The following is a 17,595-nucleotide window of genomic DNA, read 5'->3' on the forward strand; positions in this document are numbered from 1 at the left end:
GCCTTTCCCCCCTTCAAAATAAAGATTAAATGAAATATAAAAACATAACAGTAATTAAAAAAACAGTTATTTAATAGCCTACTAAGACAAATCACAGAACATTGCCCAATTTGTTTTGTCAGGATAAGTTAAATGTCATGTTCTCATTCCTCCCCCCAGCCCGTTAACCCTTTAAAACCTCGTAATCAGTGATGGTATGCCTGTGTTGACGGTTCATGTTTGCAATATAGTGTTATCCACGAATGAGCCAAGAAAGGCATTAGGGTTGACCTCCCCCTAACTCCTAGGCACAGGCAAGATATGTGACCCCTTCCCTTTGCTCGCACACAAACGCAACGCTTTTGATATCACGTCGACCTTTTCGCTTTAGAATTAAAAGGGAGAGTAGTCAGGGGTTACGGGTGTCCGGATGGGGCCCACGGCGGACGTGGACGCGTTCAAGTGTGGAGCTGGACATAAAATGGGCAAGTGTTGGTGAATGGCGATAACCACCGAGAAAGGCTCATTTACACAAACTAGCATCTAGGTCACTGCGTGTAGGTCCACTCAATACTTCAGGCTATGAGAGTAAGGCAGTGGGCGAAGGTTGATAAGGAGGGGGGGGGGGGGGGGGGATGAATGGTGAACGGTGGAGTGGTGGACTGTTAGGCGAATAGCCCTGAATATCCATGTGACGGTCGGGTAGCCATTTCACCACGCAAACCCCAGAGTTTTAGATCACTGTTTTGCATTTTCAACGTCCATGGTCGGTGACTCAAGATTCGCGCGCGTGTGTGTGTGTGTGTGTGTGTGTGTGTGTGTGTGTGTGTGTGTGTGTGTGTGTGTGTGTGTGTCTGTGTGTCTGTGTGTCTGTGTGTCTGTGTGTCTGTGTGTCTGTGTGTGTGTGTTCTCCAGAGGATCAAGCCGTAAGGACTACCGATTTGAACAAATTGGGTCACTTGATCCAGTTGTTCCATACATACCACCCCCACCCACCAATCCCAACCCCCCCCACCCACCCACCCACCCCGTACTGTGTAGGTTTCCGTGGGGGCGTGTACTAACCTTCTGTGTGTCGCTCACTACATCAGAAACATTTTCCGCCCTCCACATATCTAATGGTGAAAAAACTAAGTTGAACTCCAGTCACACCACCCCCCCCCCCCCCCCCCCCTTCACCCTTGGGTGACCAGAGTCCAACCTTCTGAAGGTCCGGTTGCATCTGTCGCCATGCTGCCCCCCCCCACCCGCATCCAGTCCTCGTCCAAAAGTCTGCCCGTGTCATCGGCGGTCCCGGGAGACCCCCGTTCTAAGGGGGGGGGGGGATGAGGATGACAGAAGGTGAGGAGCCATGAGGCGAAACCGAAAGCCACAGCGGTGGCAGTGTGTGGTGGGACAGGGGACGGGGGGACTGAGTGCGGGTGGGGATAGGGGGGTGTGGTGTGGTGTGGTGGTGGGGGGGAATTGTAAAAGAAGTGGGCGTGTTTGAACGGTGTTGAGGTGGGGTTATTCGATGGGCGTGTGGGTAGGGGGGGGGGGGGGGGTGATGTTTCAAGTCGTGGCCGGGCAGGGGGGGGGGGGGTCCCACTTAGCAGCAGCCGCCGCCGGACTGCCGCACGGGGGTGCTGTCGATCTTCAGGTTGGGCTTGTCCCCGCCCGCCGTAGCCCCGGGGCCCATGCGCTTCTTGATCTCCGCCGCCATGGTCATGAAGGCCTGCTCCACGTTGGTGGCGTTCTTGGCGCTGGTCTCCAGGAAGGGGATGGCCAGGGAGTCGGCGAACTCCTGGGGGGGGGGGGGGGGGAGACACGGGGTTAAAGGTGACACATACCACCGGGTGTGAGTGGGATCAGCCGATACAAGCAGTTTTGAAAATGGGCCTCTTCTGACATCACAGGTGGACACGCCCACCTGTGATGTCAGAAGAGGCCCGTTTTGAAATCGGGCCTCTTCTGACATCACAAGTGGGCGTGTCCACCTAGATCTGTGCTGGATAGATCAGTCTACCAGCCTACCCGGTGGACTGTAGCAAACGTTGCTCATCTGTCCGTCACACATCTAGGTGGACACGCCCACTTGGTATACAGTCAGTGGTTAATTGTTCATGAAAACCATTTGCTCGTGCATTGTTCGACGTAGCCACTCCATCACTCGTTGGTGATGGAATAATGCAGGCCAAAATAAAACAAGCTGCTTTTACCTACAATACCGAGAATGAGCTTTGTTACCTTAGCTTCGTTACACGAGAGGCAAGGCCATATACCACACAATCATCCATTTCAATAGGAGTTCATGAAATCGAAAGAAACATAAGAAAAAGAGATGGACCCACGTCTGTTCCTCTACTCGGGTCCCTCATAAGTCTAGATGTGTAATCCTCAACATGAGCCCATTGTGGATCTCACTGGGCATGCTTGTTACAGACCAGTGGTCAGCAACCTTTTCAACATGCAGTGCCAGTTTGACATTTTTCTCGTTAATGAGTGTGCCTTAAGCAACAACATATTAAATCTTAAGCTGAATTATGACACAGCGACCAAAAACATTTCCAGAAGCCCTGGAATTGTATTATTTCCATATGGTCCACAATCATGCATTAACATTTTAAATGTGTTTTTTTGTTGTTATATTTGCAACATGGGCGTACAAATTATAATTACATGTGTCCAATCTTAAAACACCACTTTCAGAAACTCATCCAAAAACATATTTGCACTGTGAGAAATGTTAAAAAACAAGAATATATGAGAATGTTGGAACCATCCACATCAATATCTTTAAGACTTGTACAGCTTTGCAAAACCATGTGAAGCCGATCTTCAAATCTTTTTATTTATTTTTTTCAAATGTGCCAATGATTATGCTACCGCGTGCCAGTGGTGCCACGCGTGCCTAGGGTTGCCAACCCCTGTCACAGACGGATGCTCTGCTGTACCTTGGCCGTTGTGTAGTCCACCACCTTCTTGGTGGTCAGGTCACACTTGTTCCCCACCAGCAGCTTGTTGACGTTCTCGCTGGCGTAGCGGTCGATCTCCTGGAGCCACTGCTTCACGTTGTTGTACGACTCCTGCTCGGGCCGGAGGGGAGACGATCAGCGGGGAGGAAGGAGGGGGAATAACACGATTGCAAACGTATTGGAAATTTGATTGCTTAAATCGTTTATCGCTTAACGAGGACATAAGGGCTGAACGAGTCATCAAATTGAAACCGACATCGCGATTTAATAGAATGCGATTTGAAAATCACAAAGTGTGCGATAAAAAAACAACATTGTGATTTGTTACTGTTACTGTTACTGACTGGGGAGCAGTAAGATTTGTATTTATTTTTCTTTAACAATTCAATAGTTGAATAAAGATGTTATATCAAATCATGCATCATTTCATCAACACATTGGCCTGGCCTAAAGGAAAGAGCAGTTCATATGTTGACTGCTTCCAATGTTGTGTTGGTCATACTATAGAATGATTTATTGCTTGTTTAGTGAATGATACAGAACTTAAGGTACTTTAAAAGAGAAAAATCAAACGCTAAATCGCAATTGCAATATTGGTCGAAATAGTCGCGATTCGATTCTTTCCCCAAACCGCTCAGCCCCAGAGGACGTGACGTCACACCTGATCCGTGACGTCGTACACGACGATGATGCCGTGGGCGCCGCGGTAGTAGCTGGACGTGATGGTGCGGAACCTCTCCTGGCCAGCCGTGTCCCACTGGGGGGGGGGGGGGGGGGGGGGGGGGGGGGTGGGCATCGGTTAGCAACAGCACATTGTGTTCATTTGCTACAAAAGGGTGAACGTAAGCTACGAGAATGAGGGATGCACAATTCATTGATGGTAATGAATAGGTCATGAAGGGCTACCAAGAAACAACAACAGCACATTTGGTCGATTTGCTACGAGTTCAACGTAAACTAAGAGAATGTGAACGTACAGTTAACAATTCATTGACGCTAAAGAATAGGTCATGATGGGTGACCTTGACACAGATATGCAGGGAAAGACAAGTTGGGGTGACTTCATAAACCACTAAGCGTCTTTTGGCATCCCTATAATATTCTGTGCGTGTGCGTGTGCATGTGTTTGTGTGTGTGTCCGTGTTTGTGCTCACAATCTGCAGCTTGATGGTCTTGCCGTCAAGCTCAATGGTGCGGATCTTAAAGTCCACTCCGATGGTGCTAATGTAGCTCTCTGTGTAGGTGTCATCCTGAGCAGAGAAACAGGGGAAACAGACACAGTCAGCTACAACTCAAACAAGAGGAAGAGGTCGAAGGAAGAAAAACACAAAAGGGAAATGCTGTACTATATTTAAAAAATATGTTTTTGGAGTAAATTTCACTTGGTAACATTTGTCAAACGTTACATCTATAGCAATGGCTGCTTTGCATCACTATGTTCCAAAAATCTGAATTCAAGAATTTCACATTTTGAATGTTGTTGGTTAGTTGGTCTAAGATAAAACATTTAAATGAAGGCTACTGTACCGCCATATTCCTTTATTACATTGCAAGTTAACCCACTGTTTCAGCACGAAACAGTGGGTCAACTGTAACGAACACTTTGTTGTTTTTAAAAAAAGATCTTGAAGGAAAGGAGGGGGGGGGCCGGGCGTTTTATCCCCATGGTTACGACCCAAAGCAACTTTGTGTCCTATTTTGTACCCTACTGTTGTTGTGTATCAGCGTTATAATGAGCCATGTTGTATATGAAATGTGCCACACAACATGGCGTTATTTTATAAGTGTCAAAGAAGCTTGTTTAATGTTTATTTCAGTAGCAGTATTGCAATTGCATGGATTACTATGTTGAAGATCATATAACACATTACCAAATAAAAAAACAACAACTATAGGATCGATCTTGGGTTCACTGTCCCATTAAGATAAAAACGTTGACAATGACACACAACACAGTATCTTGTCAGTCTTTAAAACCATAACAAGTTGAGGTGTGTGTGGGGGGGGGGGGGGGGGGGGGAGAATACTTACAGCGAAACGGAGGAGAAGGCAGGACTTCCCCACTCCAGAGTCTCCAATGAGCAGGAGCTTGAAGAGGTAGTCACTGAAATAAAACCCTGCAAGTCAGACCACGGACCAGGCATTTCCTACTTTAGGGACACAACGATGAAGAGGTGCTTTACACTATGGACCCCGCCACGCCGAGTTTGGGCCCTCTGCACCCCTCAAAACATAAACAAGATCACGTGGGCGTTTCTTTCACAACACGGTACAAACAACAGGTGGTCATACTTGGCCAATCTCACTAGAAAGCCCAATATTAGCCTTCACCTCTAGGAAACCGATATTGGATCACACACACACACACACACACACACACACACACACACACACACACACACACACACACACACACACACACACACACACACACACACACACACACACACACACACACTGCAGCCTATTGTGCAATATCACATTCCCTGAACTGCGCATGTCCCGTGCTTGTTGTTATGTGAATGAATGTTAAATCCTTGCGGGCTGGGCCTAATAGTCACGCTTCAATAACAATAAACAGTTACGTGTCCCGTTTGTACACAAGACCCATCGAGTTGCGTACACGACGCTGATAAGTGCTGTCAAAAGATGTCGTCGACGAACCGGACTCAAAGTACAAAGAATATCCCTGATAGCCAGCGGTTCGCGATAGCGTAAAACGACCTGACATCACAACAAGCAACTTAAAACAGCTCGGCGTTTAGCCTCCTCTACCGGCGGCTCTGCGCTAGCTGTGGCGGTGTGACGTTTCACCGAACAATGTCTCCGGTCGCCACGACGTATTAAAACGGGATCCGGTGACCATCGCATGTCCTCTCCTTACATATGTAACCGAAACATATTCTAACACTGTCAGATAACACAAAGACACACACATTCAACCGCACAGATCCACGTTGACAATCGACTTTGCGCAGTACATCGGGAACGAATTCGTTTAAAATTCACGTCATGTAGCGGTGTTTTACGCGAACGGGCCGGGGAGGTAGGGCAGCATAGTGGGACGGGACGACGTTCTGATCAAACCCTCACCAGACGAGGATCCCGTCCGCGCCCTGTTTCCTCACCGAACCAGTTTTAAAAAAAGACATATCGACGATAAAATACAGGAAAACTCCGAATAAACGCTACGACGTACCACAACGAGACATGCCTTGTAACACAGTATCCCAAAAAATAAGGACGCGGGTATACACTCCAATAGCGAAAAATAATGTACGGGTACTCACTATTCTGGGTTCATGATTCAGACTGGATGTTTTTTGTGTCTACGGTTCTCTGCTTCACAATCCGGCCGAACGATGACTTGTAGCTCTGGATACCGAGGTGCTTTACAACGGAGGTTTATCTCTCTAGCTCCACTGGTAACGGGGGTAACCGTGTAATCGAGATGATTTCACATAAAAAAACGACCAAACGTTTATCGTTGTTTTTCTCGGGCAGCGTTGGGGTTTTATTTTCCTCCCTTTTCTTTCTTCGGTGTTGTCCGTCCCTGGCTAAAAGTACAAGATGGCTGCGCAGGTGCGGCAGTGACATCAGATGACGTGGCGCCACGGACGAATCTAGAAGCACGCGCCTGTGTCGGGTCTTGTAGTCCACTAGGAGGGTCAGACGAGTAAAGAAGCCGTGTAGGAGGCAACAGTGTAGTCTTTATTATTGTTTATAGGTACAAAGCAGATTTTAAGACGTAATATATACTTTTTTCTCGCTTTCTTAATTTATCAATCATTAAGTGGGGTTCTACGTCTCTACATTTTCAGTAGTGGAAAGAGAGACATTATATAACCATGATTGCAATTACCATGATAGTGACATGCATAAAGACATGGCATTATGCATGACAATACAACAGTTCTGTTGCTGTAGCTTCATAATAGGTATGACTGAAAGTCAAAGAACAATATAACAAGAGCAGCCCCTACCCAAAGTTTGGTGGCTGGCGCCACATATGCTGGCCATTGTGAGCATTGCCGTTTACAAGGCGAAGAGGAGCAGTTGTGTAAATGACTGGACATACTTCTAGATCATCACAATGATTGAGGGAGCAATTTGTTTGCCCTTGGAGTTCACATTTGTTCCTGCTCATTTGTTTCCTCTCTCTCTCTCTCTCTCTCTCTCTCTCTCTCTCTCTCTCTCTCTCTCTCTCTCTCTCTCTCTCTCTCTCTCTCTCTCTCTCTCTCTCAGCTCTTGCGGTTGCCCTCTCCTGCTAACCCAATGCTGTTTGACATTAGGTATCCATCCTCTACTTCCTCCTCTTCGTTCCTCTGTGCCTGAGTAAGAGAGGGTGCGTGCGTGTAAAGGTTCCCAGCGGGCCCTTCCTCCGGTTCCTCCCCGTCCTCCTCCCCGTGGCAGGCGGCGGCGCTGGCACTGCTGGCGGCCTCCAGGTACTGGTTGATGTAGTGGCTCTCCACAGAGGGCTCCAGAGGGGGCAGCAGAGAGAGCATCTCCTTCAGCCTGGAGCTCAGCTCCGCGAACCCCGGTCGCTGGGCCGGGTCGCGGTGCCAGCAGGTCCGCATCGCCTCGTAGCTGGATTGGGGGGGGGGGGGGGGGCATGGGTGGGATTATGGAGCCAGACAGACAGGGAGACAGAGATAGACAGACGGAGAGACAGACAAATGAACAGAGAGACAGGGATAGATAGATAGACGGATAGACAGACAGACGGACAGATGGACAGACAAATGAACAGAGACAAGGATAGATAGATACAGACAGACGGACAGATGGACAGACAAATGAACAGAGACAGGGATAGATAGATAGATAGATAGACAGACAGACGGACAGATAGACAGACAAGATGAAGTTAGTTAAATGTACTGCTTAGGCATGTTGATTTTGCCTGAACAAAGATTAGAAAAAAATCAACAATACAACCAAACAATACCATAAAATAATTAAAACAATTCATAAATAAAAAACGGGTTGAATAAGAGTAAGTGAAGGAAACATTTGAGCATTGGAGACAGATGCTCAGAGAGAGAAGTGCATACAATATTAATCGCTTGGACAAAGCGATTAATATAATAATTACCATATTCTCTCTCTCTATCTCTCACTCTCTCTCTGTATAGCAGTTGCAATATATGTGGGTTTGCTTTGAACCCTATGTCAAACGCACTATACCGGTGTCCAATTTTTTGAGCAGAGTTTTAAAAGTAAATTCCAATCAATCAATGGTTGGAATTTATAAAACATAAAAGGTTGATAAACCACAGTAATATTTGAGAAACTCAACAGGTTGTCGTCGCAGTCCTTTGGCTTCTTGAGCCGTTGGCCCCCAGTCAGCAGGTCGAGAAGCTCATGGTTCTGGACCCCTGCATATGGGTTTCGGCCCCGGGACACGATCTCCCACATGGTCACTCCGAAGGACCACTGTCAGAGGAAAGGCTTGTGGTTAATCAGTGCTCACATACTATCATACAAACTCCTCTCTCATCTTGCCATGGTTAATAACAGAAGAATGGCATATCAGGTACCTGTGCTGCAGAGGATTTCTTTAAAATAGTGGATTCTGGCTGACTCTTTAAGTGACTAACAGATAAAGAGCATTACATTGAGAATGCAGTACCAACCAAGCAATGATAATTCATATTGAATATAGAATCATTCAAAAATATTTGAAAAGTTTAAGTATTATGGATGAGGATTATGGTTATGTTCCCTTTTGTTACACTACACTTTTGGCAAGTCCACACCGCAATGATTTGAAACCTCTGCAGAAACTTTGTCTGAGAACATTGGTGTCCACATAGGATATTCTCGGTCTTCCTTCAAATCCCTACTGGTACGGTAAAAAGACCGGCCGCATTTGTGTTCACTGTTGGCCAGATTCCCGCCTCCAGCGACATGATTGGCCGAAAAAAATGCAACCCCCTCGTCGACCATTTGACCCCTATTTGAGCTAGAACACTAATTGAAGGTCTGATTTGGGAGACTACGTCAAACCTTGAAGAACGGATATCCTCCAACTCTTAGCAGTACTTCTAAGTGTCAAGAGTGTTGGAGCTGGTGTATCAGAGGACTCACCACGTCACTCTTGGTGGTGTACACAGATTCAGACAGGCTTTCCAGGGCCAGCCATTTAACGGGAACACGAGTGGTCGTTTTTTGTCGGTAGTAGTTACTGCTGTCGATTTGTTTGGACAGTCCAAAATCGGCCACACACACTCGGAAGGAATCTCCAAGCCTGTCATAGAAAGAAAGAAAGAAAGAAAGAAAGAAAGAAAGAAAGAAAGAAAGAAAGAAAGAAAGAAAGAAAGAAAGAAAGAAAGAAAGAAAGAAAGAAAGAAAGAAAGAAAGAAAGAAAGAAAGAAAGAAAGAAAGAAAGAAAGAAAGAAAGAAAGAAAGAAAGAAAGAAAGAAAGAAAGAAAGAAAGAAAGAAAGAAAGAAAGAAAGAAAGAAAGAAAGAAAAGATTTAAAAAAATCATTTCAAGAGCATACGATTTTAAAATGTATTTTGCCAATTCCCTTCCAGACCAAAAAATTAAAAATGGTAATATTTTGAGCCACCTGGAATCTTTGTTCAACAGATTAGAATTTGATGTTATTTAAAATGTGCTAATATTTGTAGTGTTCTCTTTGTGTGCATCATGTGTGCTGTCTGAGAGCCTTTGGATCAAAGAACGAATCAATCATCGCCTTTTAACACTGCGCCAGAGGCACATATATGTTTTCCAAGGATCAACTCAGACTTCTGGTCAAAGACGGACTCGCCCCACCCCTAGCCTCTTCAATGTCACCGAGGCTGCATATCAATGAGCAGGCACAGAGATGTAGTCTCATCCTCAACAAGGAGGCCTTGATGTGGTTCTGGGGGCTGTTCAGCGCGGCACGCTGCACTCCTCTTAGGGAACTCACATGCAGTTTCGGGCAGCTAGGTCTCTGTGCAGAAAGCCTTTAGAGCTGAGGTATTCCATCCCGGCGGCGATATCCACCATGAAGCCCAAGAGACTCTGGTGAGGGACAAACTGAGAGAGAGCGAACATACGGCAGTTTTACAATATATATATTTAAAAAAACTTTAAGAGGCTACATGTGTCACTTTTTTTTTAAAGGTGCTGTAGGTACAATTTGTTGGAAATCACATAGCCATCAGTAATTTCTGACCCACCAGGTGATCTCTTCCCTTATTGGTTCGGGGAATCCATCTTGCCTGTCAATCACAGGTGTGGGAACGGGAACCTCTCTCTCCCATAATTAAATGTAACTCACTTCAATCAAAGACATTGGGGCAACACTCGTTACCCAATAATGTAAAAATTGTAAATATTATTTTGAACAAACATCAGTATGGATCAATTCCATGTCTTCATCAACTAGTCTTAATGGCTTGTTAGGATCTATATTAATTGTGTATTCATGCACACAGCTTCTCCGACGCAGTATTATCTCTTAACCCTGGGCCCTTTCATACGCTCACTGGCAGAACCGGCCGGCTTCATTAAGATGTTACGTGTCAATTCCATCAGAGAAAGTCTGTTATTTCCACCTCCTTTTTTGCTCCATAACACAACCAAAAGGACACCACATCGCAGGCCTATCTTACGATTGGAACGTCCCCGTAGCGCGTGGCGATGAGAAAGCGGCGCAGGTCCCCGTGCTCCAGGAAGGGGAGGATGACCAGCGGCACGGAGAGCGAGGAGCTCTCCTCTCTCTCCAGGGCGACGCCTAGAGGATACACACACAGACAGAACGCACGCACACACGCAAACAGACAAACACACAGCACACGTACACAGCATGCACGCACACAAGCAGATACACACAGGCACACACACACACAAATAGACACACACATTCACACAAAGCATGCAAGCACACAAACACACACACACACACACACACACACACACAAACAGCATACAAACACGCATTCATACACAGCATGCAATCACACACACGCATAAACAGCACACACACACAGACACACTCACGTACACACACAGCACGCAAGCACACACACAAACAGCATACACAGAGATACACACACAGACACACACAGCATGCAAGCACACAGCCCGCAAACACACACACACACACACACACAGAGAGAGAGTACACGCTGTTCACCGGGCTAAGATATGGTCTTTCAAGACGACATGTTTGCCGTGTGACAGCGAGCGCGGCGCTGGTGGTCGAGGCTAGGACGTCTCACCCAGCAGACGGACCACGTTGTCATGGTCAAAGCTCTTCATGATCTCCGCCTCTTTGATGAACTCCTGTAGGCTGTCTTGGCAGTAGATCCCTGGAGGGGTGAGGGAGCAAAAACTAGTGTCATGGATGAAGACAGAGTGCAGTGAATTATAGTAGGACAGTCATTTGTGTCATAGCTTAACTTTTAATTGTTGTCATAACATAACTTAGTATTGTTCTTACTTTCTCTCTTGTACACATCATTTGTGAATTTGTCGATTTTATGTATCATATGTTTTTGCATTTAAAAAGCCAATACAAATTTTGAATCGTTATGGATAAAGGCAGAGTGTTCATGCGTACCTCGGATGGTCTTCACGGCCACTTTGACGTCCGCCCCTTCCTCTGCTGTGAGGAGGCCCACATAGACCGCCCCGAATTCCCCTTGGTGTGGGAAAGAAGGTGGAGATGTTTGCCCGCCGAGATTAACTTCAACCCCCGTTTTTGGTCAAATGAATGATCAAATCTAGACATAAAATCTCCAATGCTCCAACACATAGGAAAACCTTGAATATGTAAATACACATTCACTGTGGAAAATGTACTGACATGGCAATGACACGGTATAGCTCTAGTTCTATTATATTTTATTATATTATTTAAAAATAATATAATAATTTATATTTATTTTATTATAGATGTACACACACCTCTCATTTCTTCATACGACATAACTAATGAGAGATTACATTAGCAGCCACGTTATTTAGGTAATAATTAGGTAATTCCCTCACAGGGAGTACATCCCGAATCAGATTCTTCACCCTTAACGCCCCTAAGCCTATTGCGTGAGCAGCATCAGTGATAGTGTTTGTATGAGCTGGCTGACCTTTGCCCAGCTGCTTGCCCAGGGTGAGTCGGCTGCGCGGCACCAGTGTATCCCTCAAATTGGCCAGCAGGGGGTCGTCGTGTGCAACCCGCTCCTGCTGCTCAAGAAGGAGCGCTGAACAACAATGATTTGTAAGCAGTGCGGCTAACCGTGTTTGAATATTTCTAGGGGAATGGGTACATATTGGATGAGAAAACCTAAAAAATGGGTTGAGGCAATGAAACAAATTATAATCAGGGGGAGAATAATCTTTTTTTTCACCAAACTTCTGGCTACTCATCATCATATAATTGAGGCATTCAGGGAACATGGAGTTTAGTGGATCAGGTGCATTTTGAGCTGTGAAAGACTCACAACTCGCTGGCTCTGGTGGCAGCTCATCCAAAAGCCTAAAGGTATTGGTTGGGTTCGATGGCAACAGCTCCATCTCTTGGACAGGTCTGGTAAGGAGAATTGTTCTGTCAATTGAATCTCAAAGACATTGCCCTATGAATGCTCATAGGGCAATAATATGTACTGACCGCGGTTAGGTTTTCATCATTCTTAACATGTGATGATGTCTTCTTTTCGTTGCCAAAGAACATAACTGAAGGCCCGTATCGATATTACTGGTTAAGAATAAATATTTATTGGGTACATATGCAGTTAAATGGTCTCAATACTGTTCAGGCTGTGAACGATTAAGTTAAGTCCTTATTATCCAACCCGTTCTAGGATGTATATTTAAAGACCTTCAACATCAACCTATTTGCAGCGTTCAATAAAACAAGGCTTGAATAACTCTCGTGGAGGGCCATGATTTTTCTTATCCAACCAATCAGATCGCTCTAAATAAATAACTTTTTTCGACCAATAAGATCGCTCGAAATAAAATATACTTTTGAGCCAATCAGATGGCTTGAAAAATATTCTTACGTTCGACCAATCTGGTCACTCGAATAAATTACCAATCAAAATAAATATTCTTTTCGACCAACCAGATCGCTTGAAAAATATAACTTTTTTATAGAAAAATCAGATCCATCAAATAAAATATATTTTTCAACTATTCAGATCACTTGAAAAATATTTATTTTCAACCAATCAGATCTCTCCTACAAGGCATGTATGCCTTTATTTGATGTGGTCTCTGATTCCGAAGTTCTCAAAATGAATGGCTTGCTCGTATGTATGGCCGGTGAAACCACACATCAGTGCAGAAGTGTATTTGCATTGATTGAAACCCAATCAATGCAGTCTTCCACTGGTCTCCCTACAATTAGATGTTAGTGTTACGTTGTGTTTTTAACCAATGTGCAAACCACAGCATGCAATCATGTGAATGTTCCAGTTACCTTCGTTTGGTGACAGCATGCCTCATGGCGACCACCACACTGAGGACCACAGCTAGCATCATCAAGCCCCCTAGTACGCCCGCGACGAGCTTCCATTCGAGGGAGAAGGCCTCAGGCCTTATCGTATGATATTCCTTCAAATGCGTCGTCGAGGGACTTTCAGAGACGTCTGGGGCAACCGTTACCAGGACCGCGACCCTCCCTGGAGGATACAGAGATGTACAAAGCAGACGTAAGAGTGTGAACATGCAGGCCTAGGTCGACTTAGTGCCTTTTAAAGGGCAGATGTATTTAGAGTGAATCACGTGCATTCTCAAAAGGACAATATTTGCAAAGCAATCAAAATGTATAAGATTAACCTTGGTTATCAACACCTTTTAAATGAAAGGTGAAACAATTGGTGATATATTTGATCCTGGTCCATGCCTCAAATACTCAAAAGTCTAAAACGCTTCAAAGAATGTGTACAATATGAACTCAAATGGCCCAAAACACACCCCTCTATATGTTAGCAGCAATAATAAGTCAAGGTTGTACTTGATTGAAAAGGCCTGATTGCTGTCTATTCTCAAAGAGGGAAAGAAGCTACAGCAAGAAAAGTCCCAGGCTTACTCACTGGCTTGCACATTCACATTGGCCTCTGACACATTCCACCCCACCCGCCGCCCGGACAACGCGTTGGCGGCGCTGACCGCCAGGAGGTAGTCATGGAGACCGCTCAGCCCCGTGACGTTGACTTCCGTGCCGTTCAGACCTGCTGAGCCCGGCGAAAAGAGCACTTCCTTCTCGCACGGCACCCAGCCGAGAGCGCCTGCCTCGGGCTCCTTCTGGGAACACGCCACGCTGTACGTCAGCTCGGCCGCGCCCCTCCCCCCCAGGTTAAGGGGCGGCCCCCACTGGACGCTCCCCAGGGCGTCACCGTGACGATGGAACATCACATTCACAGGGGCCGAGGGAGGCTCTAGGTTACAGAGGGTAAAGAGATGATCAACGTAAAAAATAAATCATAGTAGTTATAATGTCAAAGAAATGTTTTAGTTAATAAATAAATAAATAATAATTGTAGTCTATCTATTTATCCGTCTCTATCTCTTGTTTCAAGTTTGTTGCGCTTAAAAGCAGTTGCTTTGCCCGTTTCGTTTTATGCACTTTAATTGATTTGTGCACATTTTGGGTGTGTGTCTTCATTGTTAAATGCACTTCCGGTAAGTCGCTTACACTTCTGCAGAAGAATAAGAGCCAATAATAACGTGCAGTCTATCATCGTCATCATCATCGCCTTTTATAACAATATCATATATTCTCCCTAAATCACAACGGGAAACCAAAGCTCCCCATTATGATTAGAAACATGTTATGATAGCCGGACTCAACCTCATGATGAAACACATGTTGTTGTGTTTCAATGGAAAACATCCAAAGTCTGTCATACTGTCATTGTTGTCCTTCTCAAAAAAAAAAAAGTATCCATGTATAACTCCACTATGTCAGTAGGTATCATATTGTCTGGATGACATTCTGTTCCTATGTGGCTCCACATGCAAAATGAAAAGAGCCAGTGATCAAAGTCTTCCGTACTTGTGCAGCCCTGTTCGAGGGCGTCGTGGGGCAGGCGGTCGTACCCCTCCAGACAGTCACATTCCACCGCTCCCTCCTGCTCTGTGCCGCTGTTGGGTGGACACGGTCTGCATCCTGCGGTCTCATTGACTGGTTGGTAGTGGCCCGTCCTGCAAGCTGATACGAAGTGTAGACAGAATGAATTAGTAACGTGATTACTCTAGTAAAGGATCGTGTTATTAAGGGACTATTAGAAATGTGTTATTATTAAGCATGTTGTTCAATAATGAAGCATCACATATGAAGTAGAGAATTTCACAATATCATCACTACGGTCGACCTAAATATAGAAGTGTTTAATCACAAGCAATGAATATCAAAAAAATATAAAAGTTATAAGGATGAACAAGAACTTAAGATACATACAGCTTTACATCAAGTACTGATCGCATTACTTAAACTAATTGAATAGTTTCGCAAAACATTCTCATTGCCAGCCATCGTTTCCCCATGCATAGTCCTACCTGTACAAGTATCGGCCGCTCTCTCGTGGCCGGGGACGCACACACACTCCCCGGTCACCTCTCCCCAAGTGCCATTTTCATGGCAATGCGCCTTGGGGGACAACGACTGCGCCCCGTCGACGCAGGAGCCCTCCTGGGGGTCCTCCGACCCGGCCTCAGCCCCCGCAAACCTGGCTAGGCCGGCTACGAAGCCGGGGCACCCCCGGTAGTACAGCCTCACAGACACGATGAAGACACACGGCCCCGAGTAGGAGAAGCCAAGGTGGAAGCCCCCCGCTGCGACGGAGCCCAAGTTAAGACTCCGATTCTGGCTGATGAAGCTTTCTATAGCGCGCACCGTTCCAGGGAAGGGACGGGTGGCTGTGAGGGAGAGAACGCCTTGGGATCTGCTGGAGAACTTGGTGGTTTTCTTCTGGAACAGGTGAACGTCGAGTGTCTTCACCTGATTGGCCGATTCCTGCAGGGCGAATTCGATATCCAATAGCAGTTGATGGGGGTCGGGGCATTCGATCCAAGGGCTCAGCAGAGTCCTGCGCTTGTTGGCGGTGATGCAGCCTTGGAAGAGAGAGTCTCTGTTGAAATTCAGCGTGTGTGTTGACCACTGTTGTGGACAAAATAAATTAAATAGACGTTAAAGATGTTGTTAAAATAAAGTCGGTGGGACTTTGGAAATTATACACAAATGTGCAAGTGTAGGCATAAAGGGCAATATTCTTGGAATACCCATATGAATGAGTCGATTTCAACACTTTGCTCAGGATAAATTGCATACACTACGTACGAGGCATAGGTGTGGAATACTAAGACATATTCACTCACTTCATTGGCTGGTTCGGCGATCCATTTGTTTTGCGTTTGCCGGACCAAATTAAAAAGCTCCACTAAAAGGGAAAGCAGTCATTGTGTTACTTGTTGTAGCGACACCTTTGAAAACGACTGATACTGATATACTATATTGTACAATTAATATGGGTTTTTTCATCAATGTCAATCTTTGTTATGCATATATATATATGTGTGTTAGGCATTGTTATTCATGCGCATTGAGCTCCTCCAAGGACCCTATGGTCGATGTTAAACAATTTTTTTTTCAACAAGACATTTATATTCGACATATACGATTTGAAGCAATGTAATGGGATGAGGTCAGAGAAGATGATTAGCACATTAACAAAAACATATAAATTCATAGCATCAAACGGCAGAGCTTAGGCCAGAAGCTGAATTTTCCTTTCCACTGTTTCCCAGTGGTCGTGCATTCAGGTCCTCCTCAGTGTTAACGACACCTGGTCGTTACGTGAAATGATGGGGTGGAAATCCTGAAGACAAAAGGTCATTATTGAATGAGGAGACGCACCTGAGAGGCGCACTGAGACGCGCAGACTCACCTTCCTCCGGGGGCGCATTCGCACTGCAGCCGAGAAATAACATCCACATCCAAATTAGCTCCATGGTATGAAAAATCAACTTAGAAAATAAGTGGATTCAAAAGGCTAAGTTTGCTTGAATTTGATACCAAATAGCCTAAAAATTTACAAGATCTAGCGTGAGCCAATCTGATTCTAATCTTTATAGTTTTTTATATTCTGTAGCCTTTTAAATAATTATACAACCTCTAGGTTACGTTTCAATGAAACAAATGAGCTAACTAATGAGTAACTTTGATCGCACTGAAATAGCCCCCTCTTTGAAAGTCACGCCCACGTGCTGTTATGAAAAACTGTTGTCACAACTTCAACAAGGCTTTAGTTTTTCAGTTGTCTGTTTCCTGTTTTGCCAAACTAACTCCTGTCATTTCAGACTCTGCCACTCCTTTCTGCTCTGCATTACCTGCTTTTTTCATTCACCTGGCCTGCCACACCCCCATATAGTATATGTAGGCCTACCGGTCCATTTCCCTCAGTACTTTGCCAGATTGTCTAGTGTGTTACCTAGCTCTCCCGCGTCTTCTGATTCTGATTCTGATTCTGATTCTGCCTGCTCGTGTATCGACCTGCCTTTTTGGACTTTGGACCTTCCTTTTTGCCTGCTATACTGGATTGACCTGCCTACTGGATTGACCTTCCTGTTTGGACTTTGGACCTCCCCTTTTGCCTGCTCCTAGATTTGTTTGGTACACGGATTGACTACTTGGTTTGACCTCTGCTTGGAATAAACGCTGT

At 45.3% G+C, this 17,595-nt stretch overlaps 2 protein-coding genes across 3 annotated transcripts; both read right to left on the minus strand.

The window, feature by feature from the left end:
- Positions 1–1,526: 1,526 nt before the first annotated feature.
- On the minus strand, positions 1,527–6,552 carry rab1ba (zRAB1B, member RAS oncogene family a). The gene is made up of 6 exons (XM_056575909.1): positions 6,224–6,552; positions 4,965–5,037; positions 4,088–4,183; positions 3,595–3,690; positions 2,913–3,044; positions 1,527–1,762 (listed from the first exon to the last, which is right to left on the minus strand). Exons 1-6 carry the CDS (start codon positions 6,235–6,237, stop codon positions 1,568–1,570), a joined length of 606 nt encoding a protein of 201 aa, XP_056431884.1. The 5' UTR covers positions 6,238–6,552; the 3' UTR covers positions 1,527–1,567.
- A 540-nt stretch (positions 6,553–7,092) lies between these two features.
- si:ch73-40a2.1 (ephrin type-A receptor 2) lies at positions 7,093–17,523 on the minus strand. 2 transcript variants are annotated; one of them, XM_056575710.1, is made up of 15 exons: positions 16,791–17,523; positions 16,253–16,314; positions 15,434–16,034; positions 14,931–15,086; positions 13,969–14,313; positions 13,353–13,554; positions 12,373–12,458; positions 12,019–12,132; positions 11,493–11,573; positions 11,152–11,241; positions 10,543–10,664; positions 9,855–9,964; positions 9,024–9,183; positions 8,233–8,369; positions 7,093–7,520 (listed from the first exon to the last, which is right to left on the minus strand). In XM_056575710.1, the coding sequence occupies exons 1-15, from the start codon at positions 16,837–16,839 to the stop codon at positions 7,175–7,177; spliced, it is 2,661 nt and encodes an 886-aa protein (XP_056431685.1). In that variant the 5' UTR covers positions 16,840–17,523; the 3' UTR covers positions 7,093–7,174. The 2 variants fall into 2 exon arrangements, with proteins under 2 accessions (XP_056431685.1, XP_056431684.1); XM_056575709.1 differs by having other exon boundaries at positions 16,822–17,505.
- Between the last annotated feature and the right edge of the window lie 72 nt (positions 17,524–17,595).

Source organism: Gadus chalcogrammus, chromosome 17 (genome assembly GCF_026213295.1).
Source record: "Gadus chalcogrammus isolate NIFS_2021 chromosome 17, NIFS_Gcha_1.0, whole genome shotgun sequence".
Lineage (NCBI taxonomy): Eukaryota > Metazoa > Chordata > Actinopteri > Gadiformes > Gadidae > Gadus > Gadus chalcogrammus.